The sequence below is a fragment of the Dipteris shenzhenensis genome, chromosome 28 (assembly GCF_047967505.1).
Source record: "Dipteris shenzhenensis isolate YYH24624 ecotype China chromosome 28, Dip_SZ_1.0, whole genome shotgun sequence".
NCBI lineage: Eukaryota > Viridiplantae > Streptophyta > Polypodiopsida > Gleicheniales > Dipteridaceae > Dipteris > Dipteris shenzhenensis.
Genome location: NC_141623.1, coordinates 36274666 through 36300074, shown reverse-complemented (window position 1 = coordinate 36300074; position 25409 = coordinate 36274666). Strand labels below are relative to the sequence as shown.

Below are 25409 nucleotides of genomic sequence, written 5' to 3'. Positions count from 1 at the left end.
CCCCCCCCCCCCCGCTACCCCTCTGCTACCCCCTCCGCTAACCCCCCCCGCTACCCCTCCGTTACCTCTCGCTCAACAACCCCCCCCCCTCGTTTTTATATATATATATATATATATAAAGAAAAAAAGAAAAAAAAAAGGTCGGAGCTGCGAGCGGGGGTTCTCCAACAGCTCCCACCTACTGCAATCCCTTTCGCTCAACAACCCCCCCCCCTCGTTTTTATATATATATATATATATAAAGAAAAAAAGAAAAAAAAAAGGTCGGAGCTGCGAGCGGGGGTTCTCCAACAGCTCCCACGTACTGCAATCCCTTCTTTGCCCGCTGCTGCCTCCCCCATAATGAAGGGAACAGGGGGATGAGGACAGGAGACTAGGCGGGAGACCCTTCGGTCCAAATTTGCATATGCGTGGAGATGGGGAAGGGGAACATTGACAAGGCGAAAATACAAAAGCAACTCAATCTGGAGGACTTCAACAAACACAGAAACTGGAGTGGTTTGACAGTAGACAGCACCGCGGCCCAGAAGAAAGGGGCCCACCAAAAGTACATGCCGCTCACCACATCCTCGACCTCTATGGTTACTACCACTATTTCACCACCATCATCCGCCTCATCATCTACGCCACCTCTCTCCTCCCCCTCTCCTGCATCATCATCACAGGTCTCCTCTATAGTAGCCTCACCACTGGCCCCACCGGCCACGGCTCCATAGTACTTTCCCCTCGTATCACCTCTACCTCTCAGTCAGCCACCCTTCATCACCTCGTCTGGCCTCGCTACTCCTACATACCACTCCCCCGCCCAGATCATGCTGTCCCCACCCTCAGTACAACCTCAGCAGCCCACCTTCATTCCAACCTGTCTTGAGATCTAGTTCCCACCTGGACTAGGACATCTTAGGCCCCCACTAGATGCTTGGGACTCCCTATTGGCTGAGATACACAACATTCGGGCCTGTCAGGCAGAGCTGACACATTACACCCAAGAGCAAGCCCGATACACCCAGTAGCAGGCCCGCATTATATACGAGCAGGTCATCCTTATCCAGGGACTTAGGCACGACATCACACAGCTTCGAGAGGAGCTCGAGACCCTCAGAGCAGCGCCTGGAGGGACCCCAGTCACAGAGATGGAGGCACAGATAGCCACGATACAGTCGGCTATAGCATAGACGACTAGATGGGTGGACGTGGCGAAACGGGAGCCCGCAAAGGCAACCGTTTTAGCCACCATACAAGAGCAGCAACAGAGGGCTTCGAAGGCCTTGAACATCCGGATACAAGGGATCACGCGAGACAGCACCAACACCACTACGACGCCCATGGAGGAGGCGATCACCTTTGTGACCACTACCATGGGGGTCCCCGACCATGGCATAGAGGGAGCATGGCGTGTTGGGAGAGATCCCAACCGAGAGCAGCCTCTAGTCATTCGCTTCAAAGATTCACATGCTCGACTAGCGACACTCCGACGTCGAGCCGCTCTACGAGAGCATCCCACCCTGTCCATGGACGAGGATTTGACACCACTACAAATTGAGGAGCGACGAGTTCTTCTGCAGCAGCGGGATGTTGCCCACAAGGAGGGGAAATGGGCCGTGGTCCCCGAGATGGTAGGTTGTTGACCGACACCCGTTCGTACCCCCTAGGGGGACGGGGCCTATGAGACTCAGGTTTTTGAGACCCTAGATTGCACCATTTGGAACTGTAATGGTACCTTATGGTCAGACCCAGGGAACTTCTTGGAGTCTTATACAGGACGAGACATAGTCCTTTACACGGAGACACACCAGAGCCCAGAGCATCCACTACCGATAGTCAGTGGCTACACATGGGAGTCAGCCTTCAGGGATGAGACGAGAGATATAGGAGGAGTTCGAGGATCAGGCGGGGTCGCAGTATTGTACAAGTCTTCCCTCGTTGGAGCCATCTCCATTGAGAGGAAGGACGCACACTCCCGATTCATGTGGATCCGGATCCGACGCATAGACATCCGTGACCTTTTCATAGCAATATGCTACTTCCCGCCAGACACATCCCACTTCGCCAGAGTGGCACGAGAGGAGGGTAAGACATCGCCATATGCACCCTTACATCAGGATATCCCAGACATTTCAGCCCGCGGGGAAGTTCTCCTTGTTGGGGACTTCAACGCCAGGACGAGCACGCGCCAGGCACCACTCTTGGACTTCCGAGACGACTCTATCATGCTACCAGACATGGACCTAGACGGGAGCAGGTATGACCAGGACCTCATCGGACCGACACGGGTCTGTTACACCATATGGACACGTGCTCCTTGATCTGGCAGGATGCATGATCTCATCATCTACAAGGGGCTTGACCTATGGCCCTCCTCAGGTGGCTTTACTTGCTTCCCACATGGGGGGGGGCACTAGTGTAGTAGATTACATCATGGGATCCCCTACACGTCACTTCATGTATCACCAACTTCATCGTAGCACCACTCTCTCTAGGAGCTGATCACACATACCTATTCTTCACTATCGCCACCCCACGCTTAGCCATACCACACACACCACATAGGAAGCACGACACCTACCTCGACATACACTTTGATTACAGCCTCTCACCGGCCTACTCTGGACGCCTAAACAGACTCCTAACCTACATCGATCACATACCACTCATAGAGGACCGTGCGGCCCTGATTAGTCGCACACTCCACGAGACTACCCTCCAAATCTTTCCCCACACCACACGGTCCACTAGACCACCACCTCTTGGTTCTATACCCTGCAACAATTGGTACGATGCGGAGTGCAAGGCTTATCGCCGACAGCTCCGACTTGAAACCAAATGTCACCTCCTGAACACATCAAACACAGTATGCAAGTACCGACGTCTCGTACGTCGGAAGAAGCAGGCATTTCTTTGTCGAAATGAGGAGGAGCTGCTGCACATCTTGTACACCAACAACTCTAAGGATTTTTTCTTGAGCGTAGGTCTCCATCACTCCTCACCGACACGAGAGTCTGGCACACGTATGCACACCATCTTTATGATGTCCCACACCAGCCCACCACTCCAGATCTCATACACACACGTCGCCCCACCACTTGCTCGTTGTTCACCAGAGGGGGAGTCAAGGATGCGACATTGAAACTGCACAATGGCCGAGCTAAGGATCACGAGGGGCTATGCACTGAGTTTATCGCATATGGGATCGACACGTTAGCCCCGATTCCAGCAAAGCTATTCAATGACGCTGTTTGCCTTGGCTTCCCCCGCACTTGGACACTCAACACCATCACTCCCATCCACAAGGCAGGGGATCCCATGGACCCGAGTAACTACAGGACTATCATGATTGGACATGTGATGTCCAAGATCTATGCAGCTGTATTGGATGCGTCGGTCAGCCTGTTCGCAAAGATGAGAGGGCTCAGAGCAGAGGGTGAGGCCGGTTTCAGGTGAGACCATGGGACTATGATACACATACTCGCACTCAGGAGTGTCATTGAGGAGGCCAGATCACGGAAGGAGAGGGTATATTGCTGCTTTGTGGATTTCTGCAAAGCCTTTGACACAGTATCTCGAGCTCGTCTCATCACACACCTACAGACACTGGGATTTGATCAGGAGATCATCTAGGCAGTCATGGCACTGTATGAGAGTGTCTCAGGCCGAGTTCGGATAGGCGCAGGTTGGACAGATGAGATCTTGAGTACCATAGGAGTCAAACAGGGTTGTCACTTATCACCGACCCAGTTTGGCCTCTACATTGATGAGCTTGAGACTTTTATGGGGACGTTCGGAGGGACCGGTTGCTCACTTGCCGAGATCATCATCAGGATTCTTCTTTATGCAGATGACGTGGCACTCTTGTCGTCCACACCCGAGGGGCTCCAGCGACACCTGGATGCACTGCAAGCTTTTTGTTTATCCCATGATTTGGAGGTCAACCTTGGCAAGACCAAGGTCATGATCTTTAACACCTCTCGAGCAAACATGCAACGGAAGCTGTTTACTTTTACTTTCGTTGGGTCACCAGTTGAGATCGTATCCTCATACACTTACTTGGGGGTCATCTTCTTCGTCCCGATCTTCACAATGAGACCAGCGATGCAGGCCAAACTGAGCAGGGGATACGCCTCACTAGCTCGGCTAGAGAGACAATGCTTCCACTCCCACTTCCAGGACCCTCGGACCAAGGCTCTTCTCTTTGACTCCTTGGTTCGACCAGTCGGTATGTATGGCAGCCCTTGTTGGGGGCCTGACATGTCAGAGATAGAGTGGACACAGGTGGAGCGCCTGCAGATCCTCATGCTCTCATGGATGATCCGGGGGAAACCGTCTGTACCACATCACATCATTCAGGCCGAGTTTGGTGCTTCTCCACTCCAGCTAGATGCAGCCTTTCAGACCATTATATATCTACACCGGGTTAGATCATATGGGGACTGCACATCAGGGAGACAGAGGTTGCCATGGTTGGCTCTCGATTCCTCCATGAGGTTGGCAGCAGAGGGAGACGAGCGATGCTGGTATGCACGGACTCACAGATGGTTCGTGAGACTAGGGTTCCACATCGATAGGATACCTCCTTTTCAGTACAGTTTAGATGCCCCTCCGGTACTCCCACCCACCATCCCGATCGGGCCACACACCAACCAGGTCATTCGTGAGGATCTCGTGCAGCTACACACCTTGAGGACCTGGTTGGAGCCGAGGGAGCTTCCACTGAAGCTGAGTTTCTACATTGAGCTTCATATGCCTCACTCACTACGGATCTCCATCGGACAGTTTCGGGTATCATCACACCGCCTCCGCATAGAGAGCGGCAGAGCAGAGGGGATTCCTAGGGAGCATCGCTTATGCATATTGTGCAACTATCAAGAGGTTGAGTCGGAGGAGCATTCTATTTTCAGGTGCCCAGTGTACTACGAGATCCGAGGTCGCTACCACTGCCTCTTCATAGATAGCTTCGGGCTCCTTTCTAGATTCCTCGCCTACCCAGATCAGAGATGCCTCGCGGCCTTCATTCACGAGGGGCTCCGACACAGAGAGTACTTACTCAAGCGACGGGGCTTGGCCACATCATCAGACACCTCTCAGAGCAGGATCACAGAGTTCTTCCCATCGAATGACATTGATCGTCCAGTCTCCAGCGGCAGACGTGACAGAGACCCCGACTTGACGATCGCAGCACGACACACGAGACATCGAGGGGACACACAGATCACTCTGGGGGACCTTCCGTCATTCTTTAGACCCGGGATATGTCCCACGGGAGTCACGGTGGCTCTGGTCTTGCGTCGAGTCTCGTCCAGGAGACTGAGACGTACAGCACCCCTTGACGGGCACCAGCGTCCCATCACCGGCTATGCACCAGCTAGGGCGACATGACATACGGAGGATTCCGCTCCGCTCCAGTCCTTTTCTTTTCATTGTTACATCTAGATGTATTTGATTTGATCATGTATGATCAGACTTAGGATTCAGCATGGGTGATGATGCTCGTTTCAGTAGCTCCATCCTTATTGTGATTTGTATCAGGTTTTCTTTCAGTCTCATAGACCCATCGGTCTTCCGAAGACTCTAATAAAATTTCTTTCTTCTTTTTATTTTTCTCCAATCATGATGAAATCACATCCCTAGCTAACGAAATCACAAACTACTGCAAAACCTTCAACAAACTGCGATTTGGCTCCATACATGGAGGAAGATCTATTAGCACCTCTTTCTACGGAAATTCGCACCAAGAGTTGGCTCTGATACCACCTGACACAACCTACTAGACTCGGACCTGCAAACAAACACAAAGAAGCGACCATAGATATGACAAAGTCAGGTGCAGGCTAGCTCACCACCCAACCACGACGTTGGTGAGGAATAGACTCGAGAATTGGGACATCCCCTCCAAGCCACAAGATGAGCTGCTGGCACATCTCCCAACGAGATCCCAACCAGCCTAGCGTCCCATACCACCAGGTTGTGCCTGAGGGCCTTGGATCATCTGCTAGGTCTCTAGGAAGCAGGTGCAGGTCTTTAACACATTCAAGGATCCAGACCAGCAAGGAAGAGCTAAGCTTGCTCCGACTTGCACATTGAAAACTGAACCCCTAGAGTCCTTATATAGGCACTAGCCTAGTGTAACTAAAAATAGCATAAACCCTAATTCAAACCCCAATCCATCTGTGCCCTTGCAACTCAACCTGAGAATCGCCTGCCTAGCCCCAAGCCTCCCCAGGCTTCCTAAGCTAGTCTTGTGTGCCTAAAGCACACATAAGATACTATCCATGCACATAACAAGCGCGACAAGATGTTAGGACGGAGGATGTTGGAGGATGTACGCCTCACAGAGTCAAGATAGTAGCTCAATATCAAATGAGGTGGTACATTGATCCAAATCCATGCACAACAAAGGAGGTGGCTTGGAGGTTTTGGGCTTGGGAGAGGAGACCCTTGCAGAGGCTTCAGTGGGACCTAGGAGGGTGGTTTCAGAGAGACCCTTTCATTCGAGATCCCCCCGATATCCATTTTTCAGCTATAAAGTGAGATTGGGTAGGAGGATCTAGATGTGAAGGATTGATAACATGCCAGCCACCGTAGAGCATTGGCACAGGCAAGGTTTCTTGAGAATTTTCGGTGCAGGTTCTGGGACAGTAGTCATAAGCCAAGGAAGATCTACCACTTTTTTTCGTTGTTGGCACATAGAGTCCTAGCCGTGGGCACCTCACTTGGGTTTGGTCATTTTCCAATGACATGCTCATGATGTGATTTCGTACAGGAGTCTCAGAGGCACGTCATTTGGGATTGCCCATTGGCACAGGAGGTTTGGAGGAGATAATGTAGGTCAAGGGATCAAAAGTCTCTACAAATGACTTCCTTCTCTTGCTATGCAAGCTCCCTACATCGTTCAATCAAGTATGACACTTATTCTACGAGAGTGATGTCAGAGACAACCAAAACAACGTGCATTGCAATAAGATCACATCTCCTAAGAAAGTGATGCAATTTACGAAGAACTACAATGATACCATTGCCTCTTGTGGCGAAAAGGGTGGGATATCATTGAAGGGGAATTTCAAGGGCCATTGTAAGAACCACCTTGCCAAGAGGCCCCACACCACTTCCACATCTGCTACATGGTGCAGAAATTTGTAGTACTGAAGGACAATGATTCTCCCAAGGAAAAGGAGTACTCTCTATGCTTAAAGTATCATAAAGCTGCACACATAGCAAAGAATTGCACTTTGGTTGCCCCAAAGAAAAGTAATGATCTTGAGATAAGAGAAAGGTGGTGCATGTTTATTTTTTTCAGAGAAAAAAAACTTCTAAATAATAAACTCCTTAGCGACACAGACACTAAGGAAATACAACTCCCCAATGAAGGGTACAATATAAAAACACAAGGATATCCCCCAGGCTGGCTGTTCTCTGAGGGAAAGGGCTGAACAACAGCCCCACTCCAGTGGTTTAAATGCCATATTAGATCACCATCTGTGAATGAAAGAAGGGGCCTGGCTCGCATATATTGGTAAAAACCTCCCTCCTATGCCTAGTACAATCCGAATCTCCCTATCATCTGTCCCATCTACCTTTGAGAGTATTAACGATATGTAGCCAAATGCTGGCCCATGTCTCCGAGGCTGATGTGGTCTATTGCTCTATAGCCTGCCTGCACCTAGCTGTCCATATGTACCAGGCAATGATGCTTGCTTGCAATCAGCTCCCATCTATGATAATTTCCAGGTGTTCACATCATCTCTGTCAAGTCCGGAGTATGGATGAAAGTCAACCCCTGCCCTACCAATCTAAAGGACGAACTCACCTGCATGTCTGTAATCTAGGCCGCTGCTCTCCAGGTCACCACCATCTCATCCTAAATCCTAGAGAAGGCTAGCCTTCTAAGCAATCTCATTGAGTTATGTAATTCGAATCAAAGGGTCATCATACCTTTGAAAATTGCATTTCTTGGGGAAGCAAGACTTAATTGGCTATTGAATCATCTCTAGAGTCTCTGACACCTTCAGTTTGATTAGAGATAACAATGGAGCTTGATCCCATTCTTCTTGTACCTCCTAAGCCTCACAATCGCATTCTCCTTTGGCTTCTTTGGAAGCCAGGTCTTGTGCCTTCTCTACGGAGTCTCATCTTCTCAGCTGTAAGACCTTAAAGGTGAGGGTCTTTATGTGTTGTGCTTGGATTGGCATCATGGCTTGCATCATGGCCAACATGGTAGGTGGCGTAATGGGTGCTTTTGGATGAGACTGATTTGGTGTGTCCTTATCATACACTAGATGACCTCCCCACACCCCTGCATATCGACCAGGAGCAAAGGGGCACCTTCCAGGTCCGGCCAGGATAATGAAATGGCATCCGCCAAAGAATTTGGAAGCTGTCATACCAATGTGACAGGCACGTGAGCCTCACTACCCTGTAGGACTTCTTTGTGTAAGCATTGATCTGTACTGACCTGAATGAGATGTGGGGCATGGATATGAGTGACGATGGTGCAAAGAGCCTCATTAGGTGCAACTGCCCGTGGTGTAGCATATTTGTTCTATTGATATGAAAAGAGTGTTACAACTGTTTGTGAAGATTGGGAGCCTTTTGGTGATAGAGCAGTGGAGAGAGCCTAACACCGTCCCCCTTACTCCCTTACAACTACAGACTATGGGGGCAGCACTTGTGCTGTAAGTCCTCACTGAATGATGAAGGCTTGAAACTCTGCTTCGGGACTCAACTGTAGGCCCTGAAGTCCTGCTAACTGACTCTGCAACAATGAGGGGCATGGACCCCTTACCGCATGTAGAGCCTGGAAGGACTGGTTCGTAACTTCATTTTATGGGCTTGTCTGTAACGGCCATTTCACAGAGTGGCCTGGTTTGTGAGTTTGCAGACAGATCCAGGCCAGATCTGAGGCCATAAAAGGCCCCTGTCCGGCTCTGAACATTGCTGTAATTTTCTACAAGGCCTTGGGTGCTAATACAGAGGACTACCACCGTGATACCTTTGCAATCCCCATCTTCTCTATGGGATCAGGTACTTTGTACTAGTGTTTTGTGTTTGTATTCCTCTTGGGTGCAGATGCCCACTTAGAGGATTCACACATTCAGCTCATTGTATCTGGTTTTTTTAAGTCTTTAATAAACTTTCTTTTGTTTTTCTCTCTGTCTCTCTTTGTCTCTTTGTCTCTCTCTCTCTTGCTAACCCTGACACAGGGGCATCATGCACAAGCATGTGCGCATGCACACGTATATATCTTGCATATGTTTAGATAAATTAATGTAAAAGGATCACAACAATATGCATTTTTTTTGTGATAGCTCTGTTTGCAATGAGCTTGGTAGACTTGATGTACACTGCAGACATGATATAAACTATTTTAATACCAAACTTGCATCCATTTGAAAAGCTTCAGAAGTATACCAATTGGCATAGACACAATTTTAAATGCTCGGCATATAGGTTACCTGGGATTGCATTGCTATCTTCTACACAATATCTATATTGTCATACGGTTCAACAAGTATGCACTATGCACTATGTATTCTCTTGTAACTCCAAATAATCTATAAATTAGGCATTTAGATTGATCGAACATGAGGAGCATCACCCTTAAAAGTAGAGTCTTAGTAAACTAAACTCCAAGCGTTTTTTGGGTTTTTTATATGGTGCATTTAGAGTCTCACCAAGGAAGAGTGCCAAGGTGTAGATTTGGTCGAAGAGATACCTTATTCCTATGTAAGTTCTACAATAGGGAAGGCCATGACACCATGCTATCAAGATATGCATGGTGGACTTATGAGTTTAGTTATGAGCCAAAAGGTGAGATTGGTTTCATCGTTCGGTGCATTTTAATTGCAAGCATGGTACTTGGACGCATTTGAGCCATGTTGTCCAGGCTGCTTCAAATGGCAGTTGAGCGGCGAGCCATGAAGGATACAAGTGTGGTGTACATAGTTTTGACCTTGTAAACTTTCTTCTACACAAGGTATTTAGTTGTTTTTCATATATACTATAGAAAATCTAACATTACATTATGGCAGGTGATTGATGGATTGCCTGCAGAGTTTCTTCTTGGTAAAGGGGGTCTTCCCCCATCAAAGGAAATGGTAGCAGCCATGCCTTTCACACAGAGTTTGCTATCCAAAAGGGATGCTGTTGGGTTTCATATCAGAGCTGCACCACCCACGGTGACAATGCCTCGATTAAAGGTCAGTTCTAGATATGCACTGAAAGCTCTTATGCAACTTTCGTTATATTTCAGCATGTTGATTATTTGTGTGAAAGTGCAGGCTATGACATCAGGGGCAATTTCAGGATTCTTGGATGTGGCCTTTAATTTTAATACGCAAGAACTACTTGATGACAATCTTATTGGTGAGGATTATTTTCAATAGTCATGCTATTGCATAAGATCTTTTTTCTGCACTTACTATGCAAAGAAGTTATAAATCTCATAGTGTATGTTTTTGCTTTTGTCTGTCTCCATGTGTGTGATGATGACTGCTTGTGGATACATACATACTAATGTGCATACGTGCATGCGCACATACACTCATATATATGTATACGTATACACACGTGCACGCACTTTTTTTTTTTTTGGTAATATCCAGTGCAGTATATTTATATGCTCATAAATTTACATGATGGGAGGTCTCCGAAATGGAGAGTATCCCAAAGATCAGAAACATAAAAAGAAAAGCTCTATGCAAGAAGCATCCATATCACCCTCGTGGCAGGCATCATATAAGGATTGCCGCAATGAGGCTCGGAAAGATTCATATGACTTGTGAATTTGCCGACCCAAGTATGCCAAATTATGCTCACTCCAGATTGTCCAAAGAGCCCAATATCTCACCCAAGAGAGAAATAATGAGTATTGAGACAAAGACCTCATAAATTTGCCAAAGAGCCAGAAATGTTTCCCAAATCTGTGACTCGGGAAACGGAGCTGAAGATTATCTGAAATTCTCCTGAGGAGGATCCTAGAACACGGGGAGTGCCAAAGCAAATGAAGAACAGTCTCTGAAGGAGCCTGACATCTTAAACATGTCGATGGTGCAATGCGACGTTTAGCAAGTATGACCCCCACTGACAATGTGCTTGTCATACATCTCCAAAGAAAAAGTCTTTGTTTCAATGGCATTTTACACTTCCATAACATCCCGAGATTCTTCCGCCACCATGAGAGGGGCTTCCTTATATGCCAGAGAGAATTAGCATATTGCTGAATCCATGGAGCAGGCTGAAGAAGCCTGTAGGCTTTCATGGAGGTTAAGGCAGGAAGAGGAACAGGATGAGTGCATGTAGCAGAGGGTTGCAATTGCCAATCCGTAAGCCTGTCTGTGTCAGCCACAGGAGGAACAGGTAGAAAAGGATGTAATAAATCAGCAATTTTCTTCCATATAGACCTATGATGCATTCCCAATGCATAGGAAGCAGTGGCCTGAGGAAAAGATAAGACATAGCCCTGATCATCTACCACATCATGTATGTATCTAATTCCCAATTTCATGAGATTGTATGCCCGAACAGGTTCCTGTAAAGCGAGTGGAATGTCAGAGATGGCACTCCAATGAATACCTTCTTTCCTCATTGAGTTTGTCCTCGAGCAATTATCAGGAGTCCATTTGACCTTAGAAAGTACTTGTTTCGAGTTAAGTATCAGAGCAGTAGAGAAAGGACAGCCAGGTATCTTCCCTACAAATCTCCCAATGACAACCTCCCAATGATCAGTAGTCCAATGACCATAAGCACAAGTCCTCATGTTGACACACATGGATGCTAGCATACAAGTCCATGGCTGTTGTTGGCGGAAAAAAGTATGCAGCATAGTCGCCTTCCTTGCAAGTACATGATATCTTATATTGAGAACATTAAGTCCACCATGCATCCTAGGAGAGCACACCATTTCCATCTTCATCAGTCTCAATGCTTTCACAGCAGTTTTTGTCCTCCATAACATCTCCATAGCTTGAGACATAAAGGCTGAAATATCCTTGGAGGACCAATGCAGCAAAGGCAAATAGATTGGACATAGGACATTACAATGGACTGTACTATTCTAAGCCTGACATGAAGAGGCCAAGTAGAAATCTTCCAGTATTCGAGTTTATGTTGAAGTCTTTGAAAGATCCATTTTAGCTGCTGCTTCCTGGTGATATGCCATCCTATGGGGTATCCCAAATGCCTGACTACATCTTTGGAATGCACCACCTGACCTGGCTAAAGAATAGAATGCCAGTCACATTGTTTCAGGGGAAGTAATTTAGATTTGTCAAAATTGACATGCAATCTTGCCGCCAAACCATACAATGAAAGAGTGGTCATAAGCATGTGAACTTCCCGGGGAGAATTCTGTGGCATAAAGAAGGAATCATCAGCATATGCTTGTGCCAAAAAAGATGCAGCCCCAGGGATTTTAAGACCAGTCATCTGTCCTGTGTTTGTAAGATGATCAAGATACATTAAAAGGGGATGGGTCGCAATGGCATAGAAGAGAGCACTAAGAGGGCATCCCATTCTAACTGATCTACCCAATGTCCATGACCGAGACAGATGACCCCCAAGAATGCACTGAGAAGTAGAGCCAGAATAAAGCCAGTAAACTGCATTTTCTATCTTGGGACCAAAGCCCAACTTTGTCATGATTTGAGAGATAAAATCCCATTGAACAGTGTCAAATGCCTTAGCAATATCCACCTGCAATATAAGCACATCTTGATGCGAATACTTAGCATATTCAATTGCAGTCAAGGCATTGGATATATTGTCATGGATTTGTCTTCGCGGCACAAACCCATACTGATGAGGATGAAGTCTCGCATCCAGTATCCTATGAAGCCTATGCACAATCATTTTGGCAATGAGTTTGTAAACTATAGGCATCAAAGTAATAGGCCTCCAATCTGACATATGGTCACACAGATGTTTTTTGGGCACAAGTTTGACAATGCCATGCTTTTAAGAGTGCGGCAATTGATTTCCTTGCAAGGCAACATTGATCATTTGCAAGAGGACTTCTTCAAATCATCCCAAAAAGAAATATAAAATTCCACCGTAAGGCCATCCCAGCCAGGGGACTTGTATTTGCTGAGGTGGAACAATGCATTATCAAGTTCTGTGTCAGTAAAAGGTCTCTCCAAGGTAAGAGCATCATCCATTTCCACTATTCCAAAAACATATTGGAGAAATTCAGTCCTAGCATCAGTCATTTGATTTGATGGGGAACCAGGAGCGGAGAACAATTTCTGGAAATAATTTTGGCATTCATCTTGGAGATCATAGAAAGAGTGCGTCCAAGAGCCATCTTGCTTCCTTACTCTTAGACATGAGTTTTTCTTTCGAGTAGCATGCAAGCCCTGAAAAAAGGCGTTTGAGGAGCAGCCCTTATCCATGAGGGGCTTCATTCTTGCCCTAATATGCCATTTGTGCAATTTCCTCTGATCATTAATAGTCAATTTAATTTGAGCATGTGAAAGGGAATCGTTTTCTAAATCAGAAAGAGGCCTTAAGTGAGAGAATTCAGTCAATTGTTGTGCTGTCCTTTTTGCCCATTTAACCTCATTGCTCCATTCAGTCATATGCCAGTTGCCATACTCCCTAATGACATTCTGCATACGAGAGACAAAACTGTCCCAAGCATAATTCATGTCCTCTTGGGCATGCAAAGGCAAGGGATGAATTGCAAGTCTGATCATTTGCTGGAAATAGTGATGTCGGAAATAAGCCTGATTAACATGCAATAATCTACTGGAAAGGGGTGGCAACTCATCCAGAGGCATGCCAAGCTGCAAATTCATCCACAATGGGGCATGATCTGACAAGCCCAATGAGAAATCTATAAGGAGATGAGGGCTAAAATCTGCAAATTGTTGTGGGTAAAACAAATACCATCTGTCAAGCCTTGCCCAGTATTGTAGTAAGTGCATTATGATGAAAAGTATATCTAGGCACTGACCCTTGGAGAAGCAGCCATAAATCTTCAGCCTGCACAGAAAGAAGCATGCTATCCCATTTCTTCCTTTCCAATGATAGCATATGAGATCTTGAAGTGGTGTTATCTCTTGACAGAGGGGAATTATTAAAATCTCCATAGATGAATGCATTGGATCTCCATGGATATCTGCATAAAGAATCCCATAATGAAGCCCTCATGGCAGAGGTCTGGGAAGCATAGACTGATGCAAACTCAAGAATATCACCATTGACATTACATTGTATGACCATCCATCTGCCACTACTGTCATTGAAGGCTAACTGAGGTTCCAGCTCATGTCTAACCAGTATGTGAAGGGGAAGGAAAGAGGGAGAAGTACAAGAGGGAGAGGGTGAGAGAGAGGAGTGACACTCAAGATGCGGGTGTGAAGTGATGAGCCACACCACAAACTCATAGGTTTTATTAGGATTAGGTTTTCCCCCTATGATTGTCTTACAGTCATAGGTGTCATATCTTTAATAAAGGGGTGGCAATGTGCCTTTACCCCAACAACCTCCCACCTAAAGGCCAATATGCCTAAAAGGGGAAAAGAATAAAAATTACAGCAATATACAGTTACTGTATACAAGACCATAAAATAAGAGTGGTCTCATCCTAATCCTATGATGTGGCGGCAATGTGAAAACCGCTCTGTAGGCAAGCTCTTAGTGAGCAAATCTGCAGGATTGTCATCAGTATGCACTTTCACAAGCTCAAGTCGCTTGTCTTCCAGTACCTCCGTGATGAAATGATATTTCACATCTATGTGCTTGGTCTTTTGATGAAAGACCGGATTCTTTGCCAACATGATAGCACTCTGACTATCACAATGCAAAATTGGCATATCTCCTGTAATGCCCAAATCTCCCACCAGCCGAGTAAGCCATATTGCTTCCTTGCAAGCCTCAGTGGCTGCAACATATTCAGCTTCAGTGGTTGACAATGCAACGCATTTCTGCAACCGAGACACCCATGATATAGCACCTCCTGCAAATGTGAAAATATAACCGGTAGTAGATTTCCGGTTATCTGCATTCCCTGCATAGTCTGAATCTGTAAAACCATGCACCAATGCATCCTGCCTACCATAGCATATGCACAAGTCTTTGGTACCCTTGAGATACCTCAAGACACCTTTCACTGCTTCCCAGTGCCGCTTGCCTGGATTTGCCATATACCTGCTGATGACTCCCACCGCAAAAGCAATATCCGGACGAGTGGCAACCATGGCATACATCAAAGAACCAACTGCAGATGCATACGGAACCTTGGCCATTTCAGCCTTATCATCATCTGATCTGGGGCTGTCCTTACTGCTGAGTTTTAAATGTGGAGGCAACGGGGTACTAATAGACTTCCCCCCCTCCATTTTAAACCTCTGCAGTACTTTGTCAATGTACTCCTTTTGTGACAGAAACAAAAGTCCCTTGGACCTGTCACGAGTAATCCGCATGCCAAGAATATGGTTTGCATCACCCAAGTCTTTCATGTCAAAAGACTTATGCAGTTGTTTCTTCAAAGCACTAATCTCATGCTGAGATTTACTAGCAATCAGCATGTCATCCACATATAGAATGAGTAGCATCAAACTGCCATCCTTTGCCCGTTTGGTGTACAAGCAATGATCGGTCTCACACCTATGATACCCTTGAGACTGCATGAAGGCATCAAACTTCTTGTACCATTCTCTTGGTGCCTGCTTGAGTCCATATAAGCTCCTTTTGAGCTTACACATAAGCTGCTCTTTCCCTTTAACAGCATATCCCTCTGGCTGACTCATGTAGATCTCATCATGGAGATCTCCGTGAAGAAAAGCAGTCTTCACATCCATCTGACATAAATCCATGTCCTCATGAGCAACAAGAGCTAACACTGCTCTCAAAGTAGTCATCTTGACGACAGGGGAAAAGATCTCATCAAAGTCAATGCCCTTCTCCTGCTTAAATCCCTTGGCAACCAATCTGGCCTTATACCTTGGTAAAGCATTTGAATCCACTTTGACTTTGTAAACCCACTTGCATGGCAAAACCTTTCTGCCTGCAGGTAGCTGCACCAAGTCCCATGTATCATTTTGAAGTAAGGAGTCCATTTCTGACTGCATGGCTTTCTCCCACTTCCTTTTCTCTGTTCTTCCCATAGCTTCCTTGAAGCTGGAAGGCTCACCACAATCTGTCAGCATGATAAAATCAGCCACATTATTGGCTCCTGGAACAAACCTGGTAGGAGGCCGTTGTACACGGGTGCTCCTCCTAACAAAATGTTCCGGATTAGGTTGCTGTCCAGCCTGTTCGTCATGCATGACGGGTGGCTGTACCACCATATCTGGCTGTTCTACAGCCCCATCTGCTGGCATATCCAGTGGTGCATCATTGGCAAAATTATCTGGCTGATTTCCAGCCTGTATACCCTCTTGAACAGGGTTAATTTGCAGCAGCCTGCTGCTGCATATAAATAGGCATTCTTTGCTGTCCAACATCATAAATAACCCTCCTGTATTCCACAGGTTGCACGGGTTCCTTGTGTACACTATCCTCTTTAAAGATGACATCATTGCTGCGTATAATCTTCCGTTTAACGGGATCCCATAACCTGTACCCCATTTCACCTTCGTCACCATAACCCATAAAGATGCATCTGGAAGACTTTGGCTCCAGTTTGGTGCGCAGTTCTTTGCGTATATGAGCAAAGCACTCGCAGCCAAACACACGCAAGTGCTTATATGAGGGTGGCTTGCCAGACCACACCTCCTCTAGCACTTTCAACTCCAAAGCCTTGTTTGGCGACCTGTTAATAATGTGAACTGCTGTTTGCACGGCTTCTGCCCAAAAGCCATGGGGCAATGCAGCATAAGACAACATACATCGAACCTTCTCCTGAATAGTTCGATTCATCCGCTCACTTACACCATTTTGAGATGCATTATGAGGGGCTGTGAGTTCCTGTTTGATGCCCTTAGCTTCGCAAAACTGCACAAAAGCATGTGACACATACTCACCCCCATTATCGGATCTGAGGCATTTCAGCCTGCGACCTGTCCGATTCTCAACCTGAGCGACAAACTTCTTGAAAGCATCTAAGGCATCGCTTTTATGCTTCAAGAAATAGACCCACACTTTACGTGTGGCATCATCAATAAAAGTAATAAAATACTTTGCACCCCCTAGTGATAACTGTGGCATCTCACACAAATCAGTGTGCACTGGATCAAGCGGTGCTCTATTCTGGGGAGTTCTCCTCTTATGAGGAGTCACAGAATGCTTGCCAAATATGCAATGATCACAAGTAGGCAAATCTGAAAAAGAAAGAGACGGCAGATAACCCAAACGTGACAGTTCTTGCATTCCTTTAACAGACATGTGTCCCAACCGGCTATGCCACAATGAAACCTTTGGCAGCTCGGTTATGGCAACAACATGATTACCCACACTGGAAACATAAAGAGGGTACAAGGTATCACTCTTATAACCCTCAGCCACTACAACCTGGGCATCATTAATCACCCATTTGGAATCCCCAAATGTGGTGTGGTAACCATTGTCATCCAACAAGCCAGTGCTAATCAGATTTTTCTTGATTTGCGGCACATGGCGGACACCATCAAGCATAAATATGCGTCCATCAGGGAATACTATCTGTATACTGCTAATCCCTGCAATCTGACATGCATAGTTGTTCCCAAGATGAACAACTCCATGAGTACCTGTGTAGGAAGTAAACCACTCCCTATGAGGAGTAACATGAAAAGAAGCACCTGAATCCAAGAGCCAGGTGTGCATGTCATGGCCATCAATAACCAAAGTATGTGTAATTACAGCAGAAGAGCATAAAACATCATGTCTGTCACTGTCACTATCCTCTGCTGCAACATTCACTGCATCCAAGTCATCTGCCTTGGCCTTGCCTTTGCCTTTGCTTCCACTGCCTGCATCCTTTGTTTCAGCCTTCTTGGCTTTCTGATCCCGTATGAACTTGAAGCACTTAGACTTCACATGTCCTTTTTTGCCACAATAAAAGCATTCAATATCCTTTTTGCCACGGGACTGACTGCGGGATTTGGACTTACTAGCAGATCTCCCCTTCTGCTGAGTCCTGCCTCTATCCTGTACCTGCAAAAAGCATTTGAAGACTAGCTGCCCATATTATTTTTCCTGCTCATCTCCTCCATAAGGAGAGAGCTCTCCACATCAGCATACATAAGAATGACATTTGAATTTGACAGGGTGGTCTTGAAAGTGTCCCAACTCTCAGGGAGGGTACACAACAAGAAAGTAGCCTTGAACTCCTCATCAAGGTTCAACCCCTGTGCAATCAGCTGTGTAAAGATGGCATTGAACTCACTCAAGTGTGAGGTCATAGTTGTACCTTCCTTCATGCGAAGATCAACCAGCTTCTTCAACCAATAAACCTTACTGGCTGAACTCTTTTGGGCATACAACTCTGCTAGCCTCTGCCATAGGCCATAAGAGGTCTTTTCAGCCTGAACATTGAACACAAGAGTATCAGAAATAGTAAGCATGATAGCTACCCTTGCGGACAAATCAAGCTCTTCCCATTCATCATCTGCCATGTCAGATGGCTTGACACCCTTCACCCTTATGGGCTTAGAAATCTTCTTTAGCAGAAGTACATTCAAACACTGTTCTGCCCATAATGCATAATTGTGTGCTCCTTCCAATTTCTTTATGTTCAGAATTGAAGAATCACTTCCCCCTGATGCCATATCAGATAAGGAAAGTACCTGAATCCCTGTAAGTCAAAAAATGACTGAATAAAGTTCTGATTTCTCAGAAAAAACCTGCTCTATCAAGAGCCAGAAGCACTCACAATAGTGCTGTTTTTTACTGTCAAAAGAATCTGCACCAAAACAGTAAATTTCCCTCCAGTTACTGTACCTTCTGACACACTGTACCGTGCTCAAATAGGCATAAAACAGTAATTTCAGAATGCTGCAGCTGTTCCACAGGTGCTTTAACAGTGCATCATCATTTGATGAAGCATAAAACACTGCTGTCCTGATCACTTCTCCCACCTCAGATGAGGTATTGCACTGATTTTATATGCATAAACCACTTGTCATACACTGTTTTGTTCACTGTAAAAGAGGCTCCAGACACTTCAGCCTGTCACAAACCTGCAACAGAAAATGGGACAAATCCCAAGCAATCACCCTTCTGCCAAAGGGATAAAAGGCATCTGAAGGTCTCAAACAGTAACCCAAGTGCTCTCAGCAAAATCTGGGCAAAAGCCCCTTGATTTGACACCTGTACCAAGTGAAAAACACCTCAAAACTGAGGTAGCATACAAAAAAGTAGCGCGCTCCTGGCACTTTCACCTGACAATGCAATGCATAAACAGCCCTGTGTACACAATAACAACACAGATCCCAACGTACAGACACTGAAGAGAGAATCTTTTGAGCACTGTCAACGATAGACAGTTAGGGACCGAGTAAACTCGATGCGCCCTGGCCAAGCATGGCTCAACTGAGATTTTTCAAGGTGTCGTACACAAAATGTGACCTGCAAGAAATGTCACTGAATACATTGCGGAAACAAGACCAATGTGGGCTTCCTGGCTCCACACTGCCTCAAGGCATACACTGCATAAGCTTCCAGGCAAAAGCCCTTTGAAAATGTCACCCAAAAGCTGAGATTTGCACTCAGCAAAAGCATAAAAGTCCTATGCAAAATCAAGGCATTACCTTCCCAAAACAAGATAACTGTGCAATCAACCACACACTGTGGTACTGGTCACCTCAAGCACGAGGGACACGAAGGTACTTGCTGTACTTTCAAAACACAGTTTTGAGAACTGAAAATGATCCTGAATGAAGAGCAGAGTGCTCTCTCTCCTTCTCTTTTTCTCCCAAAAAAAAATTGATGTACCTGCTGTACTTTTGTACCTTTGTACTGGCAGCACTGTAGTACTTGCTGTACCTGTGTACTTGTGCAGGGTACAAAAAAAAAGTTTCGAAAAAAAAGCCTTCCTTGACGCAGATCCCTGACGCTGCTCCCAATCGAAAGAAAACCCCTCACTGTCGCAGTCCGTACGGCGGTCCGTACAGTACGGTGTCCGTACGGCTGTACGGACGACCGTACGTCCGTACACGACTGTACGGCACGAGTAGGCTCGAAGCCCAGCTGATGCCCGCGCGCTGCCTGCGCCCACACGTGCGATGCCTACGCCCACGCGCTGCCTGCGCGGCGTTGCCCGCGCTGCTACCTCGTCGCCCCGCGTTGCTGTCCCGCGCTGCAGCCCTAGCTGCTTGCGCTCGCTATGCCAAGGGCACAAGTCCCGAGGGAGGTAGAGGGTATGGTAGGCAGGGGTAGAGGGGGAAGAGAGGCTGGCTCTGATACCAGTTGAAGGGGAAGGAAAGAGGGAGAAGTACAAGAGGGAGAGGGTGAGAGAGAGGAGTGACACTCAAGATGCGGGTGTGAAGTGATGAGCCACACCACAAACTCATAGGTTTTATTAGGATTAGGTTTTCCCCCTATGACTGTCTTAAGACAGTCATAGGTGTCATATCTTTAATAAAGGGGTGGCAATGTGCCTTTACCCCAACAATATGCATACACCTGAGTAGGTAGTGGTATCAGCATAATATATATCGTAACCACCAAAATAACCATGATGACCAACCATGGAGTGTCGATTATGCTCTTGCAAACAAACAATATCTGGCTGCATTTTATGTACATAATTCCATAAAAGCCTCCACTTGGAGACATTGCAGAGGCTCTGTACATTGTATGTAAAGCACTTAAGTGTTTGAGGCATGAAAGAGGTATATACAGCAAAGTATCAGAATAAAACAAGACATCAGAGAGGCAAAGCCTCTGCCTGCATGGGCTGCATTACTTCATGATCCATGAAAGACATAGCATTCTCCCCTTCTGCTGAATCACATATGGGGATGCCCTTCTTCAATACCCCCACCCAATTTTGAAGGACAGGAGCTGAAGTAGAAGCCTGTCCTGGTGAGGGAGAAGAAGCATCCCATTGATGAGATTGAAGGGGGCGTTGCTTCAATACAACCACCTTCTTAGGTTGTTGAAAACCATCCTGATCAATCCCCGCAGATTCCTTCATCTTCTCTTTTCCTTTATCTTTTCCTTTTCCAGCAAGTGACTGCACCTGATTGATTGGTTTGGCATTCTTTGCTCCATTTCTATTTGCTGTCTTAGCTTGCAAATTCTCATTCTTTTCCCGTGTCCAGGGCGGCAAGGCATTGGGAGGGGGCTGATGCAGAACCATTGGGCATTCAGAGGCTAGATGCCCAAACTTGTGGCAGGAAAAACAAGCTCCTGCAAACACGCCCCACTTCAATTCAAAATACTTTTTTCCCAATTGCACTCGCTCAACTTCCACTGCAATAGAAGGAGGGGTAGGTGTATCAGTGTCCCAGAGAATGCAAAACCTGTTACGGTTTCCCATGGGGCGTGGAGGACAAATGACCTGTCCCAAAGAAGCAGCGAGGCCAGGCAACTCTTCACGCATATAGTCTGGGAAGTTAACAACCTCAACCCATATAGGACAATGATGTCGTATAAGACTTTGATAATCCTTGTTTGGGGACCAGGGCATAGCATGTACCATCTGCTTCCCGTAAAACAGGGGAGAGAACTCAAGAAGCCTCTGCTTGCACGAAGCATCTGATAAATGCACCTCATAAAAGCCTCTGGAAGCAAAATACACTCCCTCTACAAAGCATCCTCCAAGGATGGACTTAATCCACTGCGCGACATCATTGGCCGCTGGGATTCTTCCTGGAAAGAAAATTATAACCGCAGTTTGAGACAGCTTCCTGAGAGGATTCACGAGGGATGGCAATTTCAATTTGTACGTGACCTCTGGAACCAGTTTGCCCATTCCTGTCGTGACTGCTGAAAGTCATCCTTAAGGGTGTCAAACACGTATTGAGCTTCCATAGTAAGTTCATCATCTTGTGATGCAGGCTCTGATAGGCGGCGCTTAGCATCTGCGGGTCTTTCTTTTCGAGCATATGTACAAACATCCAAACCTAAAGCCATGATTGAAATACGACAAGACAAGAAGGAAAAAAAGAGCGTACAGACACATGACTGTATGGAGAAGTACAGAAACAACAAACGTGTACGGAGCTGCAGACGTGGTCTTCCTAAAATCTGTACAGAGATGCAGACGGGACTGTACGGAACTGCGAGCAGAACTGCACGGAGGTACGTCCACCTAACCTATACGAAATTTGCAACCTAGGTTTGTACGGACGTATGAACAGCGTGCGAACACTGTACTAACCGTACAGGTGTATGGACAGAAGGGGGAGGCTGTACGGAAACCTTGACGAGGCTGAACACACACACAGACGCACACAAACACACACGAACACACACTCTCTCTCTCTCACACACACTTTTTTTTTAGTAATATCCAGTGCTGTATTTATATGCTCATAAATTTACAAGATGGGAAGACTCCAGAAATGGAGAGTATCCCAAAGATCAGAAACATGAAAAGAAAAGCTCTATGCAAGAGGCATCTATATCACCCTCATGGCAGGCATCATATAAGGATTGCCGCAATGAGGCTCGGAAAGATTCATATGACTTGTGAATCTGCCGACCCAAGTATGCCAAATTATGCTCACTCCAGATTGTCCAAAGAGCCCAATATCTCACCCAAGAGAGAAATAGTGAGTATTGAGACAAAGACCTCATAAATCTGCCAAATAACCAAAAATGTTTCCCAAAACTGTGACTCGGGAAACGGAGCCGAAGATGATCTGAAATTCTCTCGAGGAGGTTCCGAGAACACGGACAGTGCCAAAGCAAATGAGGCACAGTCTTTGAAGGAGCCTGACATCTTAAACATGTGGAAGGTGCAATGCGACGTTTGGCAAGTGTGACTCCCACTGACAATGTGCCTGCCATGCATCTCCAAAGAAAAAGTCTTTGTTTCAAAGGCATTTTACACTTCCATAATATCCTAAGATTCTTCCGCCACCATGAGAGGGGCTTCCTGATATGCCACAGAGTATTAGCATATTGCTGAATCCATGGAGTAGGCTGAAGAAGCCTGTATGCTTTGATGGAGGTCAAGGCAGGCAGGGAAACATGATGAGAGCATGTAGCAGAGGGTTGCAATTGCCAATCCAATAGCCTGTCTGTGTCAGCCACAGGGGGAATAGGTAGAAAAGGATGTAACAAATCAGCAATTTTCTTCCATATTGACCTATGGTGCATTCCCAATGCATAGGAAGCAGTAGCCTGAGGAAAAGATAAAACATAGCCCTGATTATCTACCACATCATGTATGTATCTGATTCCCAACTTCATGAGATTGTATGCCCGAACAGGTTCCTGTAAAGCAAGTGGAATGTCAAAGATGGCACTCCAATGAATACTTTCTTTCCTCATTGAGTTTGTCGCCGAGCAATTATCAGGAGCCCATTTGATCTTAGAAAGTACTTGTTTCCAATCAAGTATCAGAGCAGTAGATAAAGGACAGCCAGGTATCTTCTCTACAAATCTCCCAATAACAACCTGCCAATGATCAGTAGTCCAATGTCCATATGCAGAAGTCCTCATGTTTACACACATGGATGCTATCATACAAGTCCATGGCTGTTGTTGGCGGAAAAAGGTATGGAGCATAGTCGCCTTCCTTGCAAGTACATGATATCTTATATTGAGGATATTAAGTCCACCATGCATCCTAGGAGAGCACACCATTTCCATCTTCATCAGTCTCAATGCTTTCACAGTAGTTTTTGTCCTCCATAACATCTTCATAGCTTGAGACATAAAGGCTGAAATATCTCCGGAGGACCAATGCAGCAACGGCAAAAAGAACTGGACATAGGACATTACAATGGACTGTACTATTCTGAGCCTGACATGAAGTGGACAAGTAGAAATTTTCCAGTGTTCCAGTTTATGTTGAAGTCTTTGGAAGATCCATTTTAACTGTTGCTTCCTGGTGATATGCCATCCTATAGGATATCCCAAATGCCTGACTACATCTTTGGAATGCACCACCTGACCTGGCCAGAGAATAGAATGCTAGTCACATTGTTTCAGGGGAAGCAATTTAGATTTGTCTAAATTAACATGCAATCTCGCTGCCAATCCATACAATGATAGAGTGGTCATAAGCATGTGAACTTCCCGGGGAGAGTTCTGTGGCATAAAAAAGGAATCATCAGCATATGCTTGTGCCAAAAAAGATGCAGCCCCAGGGATTTTAAGACCAGTCATCTATCCTGTGGTTGTAAGATGATCAAGATACATTAAGAGGGGATGGGTTGCAATGGCATAGAAGAGAGCACTATGAGGGCAGCCCTGTCTAACTGATCTACCCAATGTCCATGACCGGGATAGATGACCCCCAAGAATGCACTGAGAAGTAGAGTTAGAATAAAGCCAGTAAACTGCATTTGCTATCTTTGGACCTGTCATGATTTGAAAGATAAAATCCCATCGAACAGTGTCAAATGCCTTAGCAATATCTACCTGCAATATGAGCACATCTTGATGCAAGTACTTAGCATATTCAATTGCAGTCAATGCATTGGAGATATTGTCATGGATTTGTCTTCACGGCACAAACCCATACTGATGAGGATGAAGGCCCGCATTCAGTATCCCGTGAAGCCTATACACAATCATTTCTGCAATGAGTTTGTAAACTACAGGCATCAAAGTAATAGGCCTCCAATCTGACATATGGTCACACGTGTTTTTTGGGCACAAGTTTGATTATGCCATGCTTCCAAGAGTGCGGTAACTGATTTTCTTGCCAGGCAACATTGATCATTTGCAAGAGGACATCTTTCAAATCATCCCAAAAAGAAATATAAAATTCCACCGTAAGGCCATCCCAGCCAGGGGACTTGTATTTGCTGAGGTGGAACAAGGCATTATCAAGTTCTGTATCAGTAAAAGGTCTCTCCAGGGTAAGAGGATCATCCATTTCCACTATTTCAGAAACATATTGGAGGAATTCAGTCCTCGCATCAGTCATTTGATTTGACGGGGAAACAGGAGCAGAGAACAATTTCTGGAAATAATTTTGGCATTCATCTTGGAGATCAGAGAAAGAGTGCGTCCGAGAGCCATCTAGCTTCCTTACTCTTAGACATGAGTTTTTCTGTCGAGTAGCGTGCAGGCCCTGGAAAAAGGCTTTTGATGAGCAGCCCTTATCCATGAGGGGCTTCATTCTGCCATTTGTGCAATTTCCTCTGATCATTAGCAGTCAATTTAATCCGAGCATGGGAAAGGGAATCATTTTCTGATTCAGAGAGAGGCCTTAAATGTGAAAGTTCAGTCAATTGTTGTGCTGTCCTTTTTGCCCATTTAACCTCATTTCTCCATTTGGTCATATGCCAGTTTCCATACTCCCTAATGACATCCTGTATACGAGAGACAAAGCTGTCCCAAGCATAGTCCATGTCCTCCTGGGCATGCAAAGG

The 25409-nt window shown here is 46.0% G+C and overlaps 1 protein-coding gene across 3 annotated transcripts in view; it reads left to right on the top strand.

The window, feature by feature from the left end:
* Window positions 1–25409, top strand: part of LOC147883509 (Alkaline-phosphatase-like family protein) — a 71182-nt gene that overhangs the window by 26316 nt on the left and 19457 nt on the right. For all 3 annotated transcript variants that reach the window (XM_087399429.1, XM_087399430.1, XM_087399431.1), the window contains 2 exons: window positions 10023–10190; window positions 10272–10356. In XM_087399429.1, coding sequence (XP_087255555.1) covers window positions 10023–10190; window positions 10272–10356 — 253 coding nt within the window. The remainder of the gene's footprint in view (window positions 1–10022; window positions 10191–10271; window positions 10357–25409) is intronic.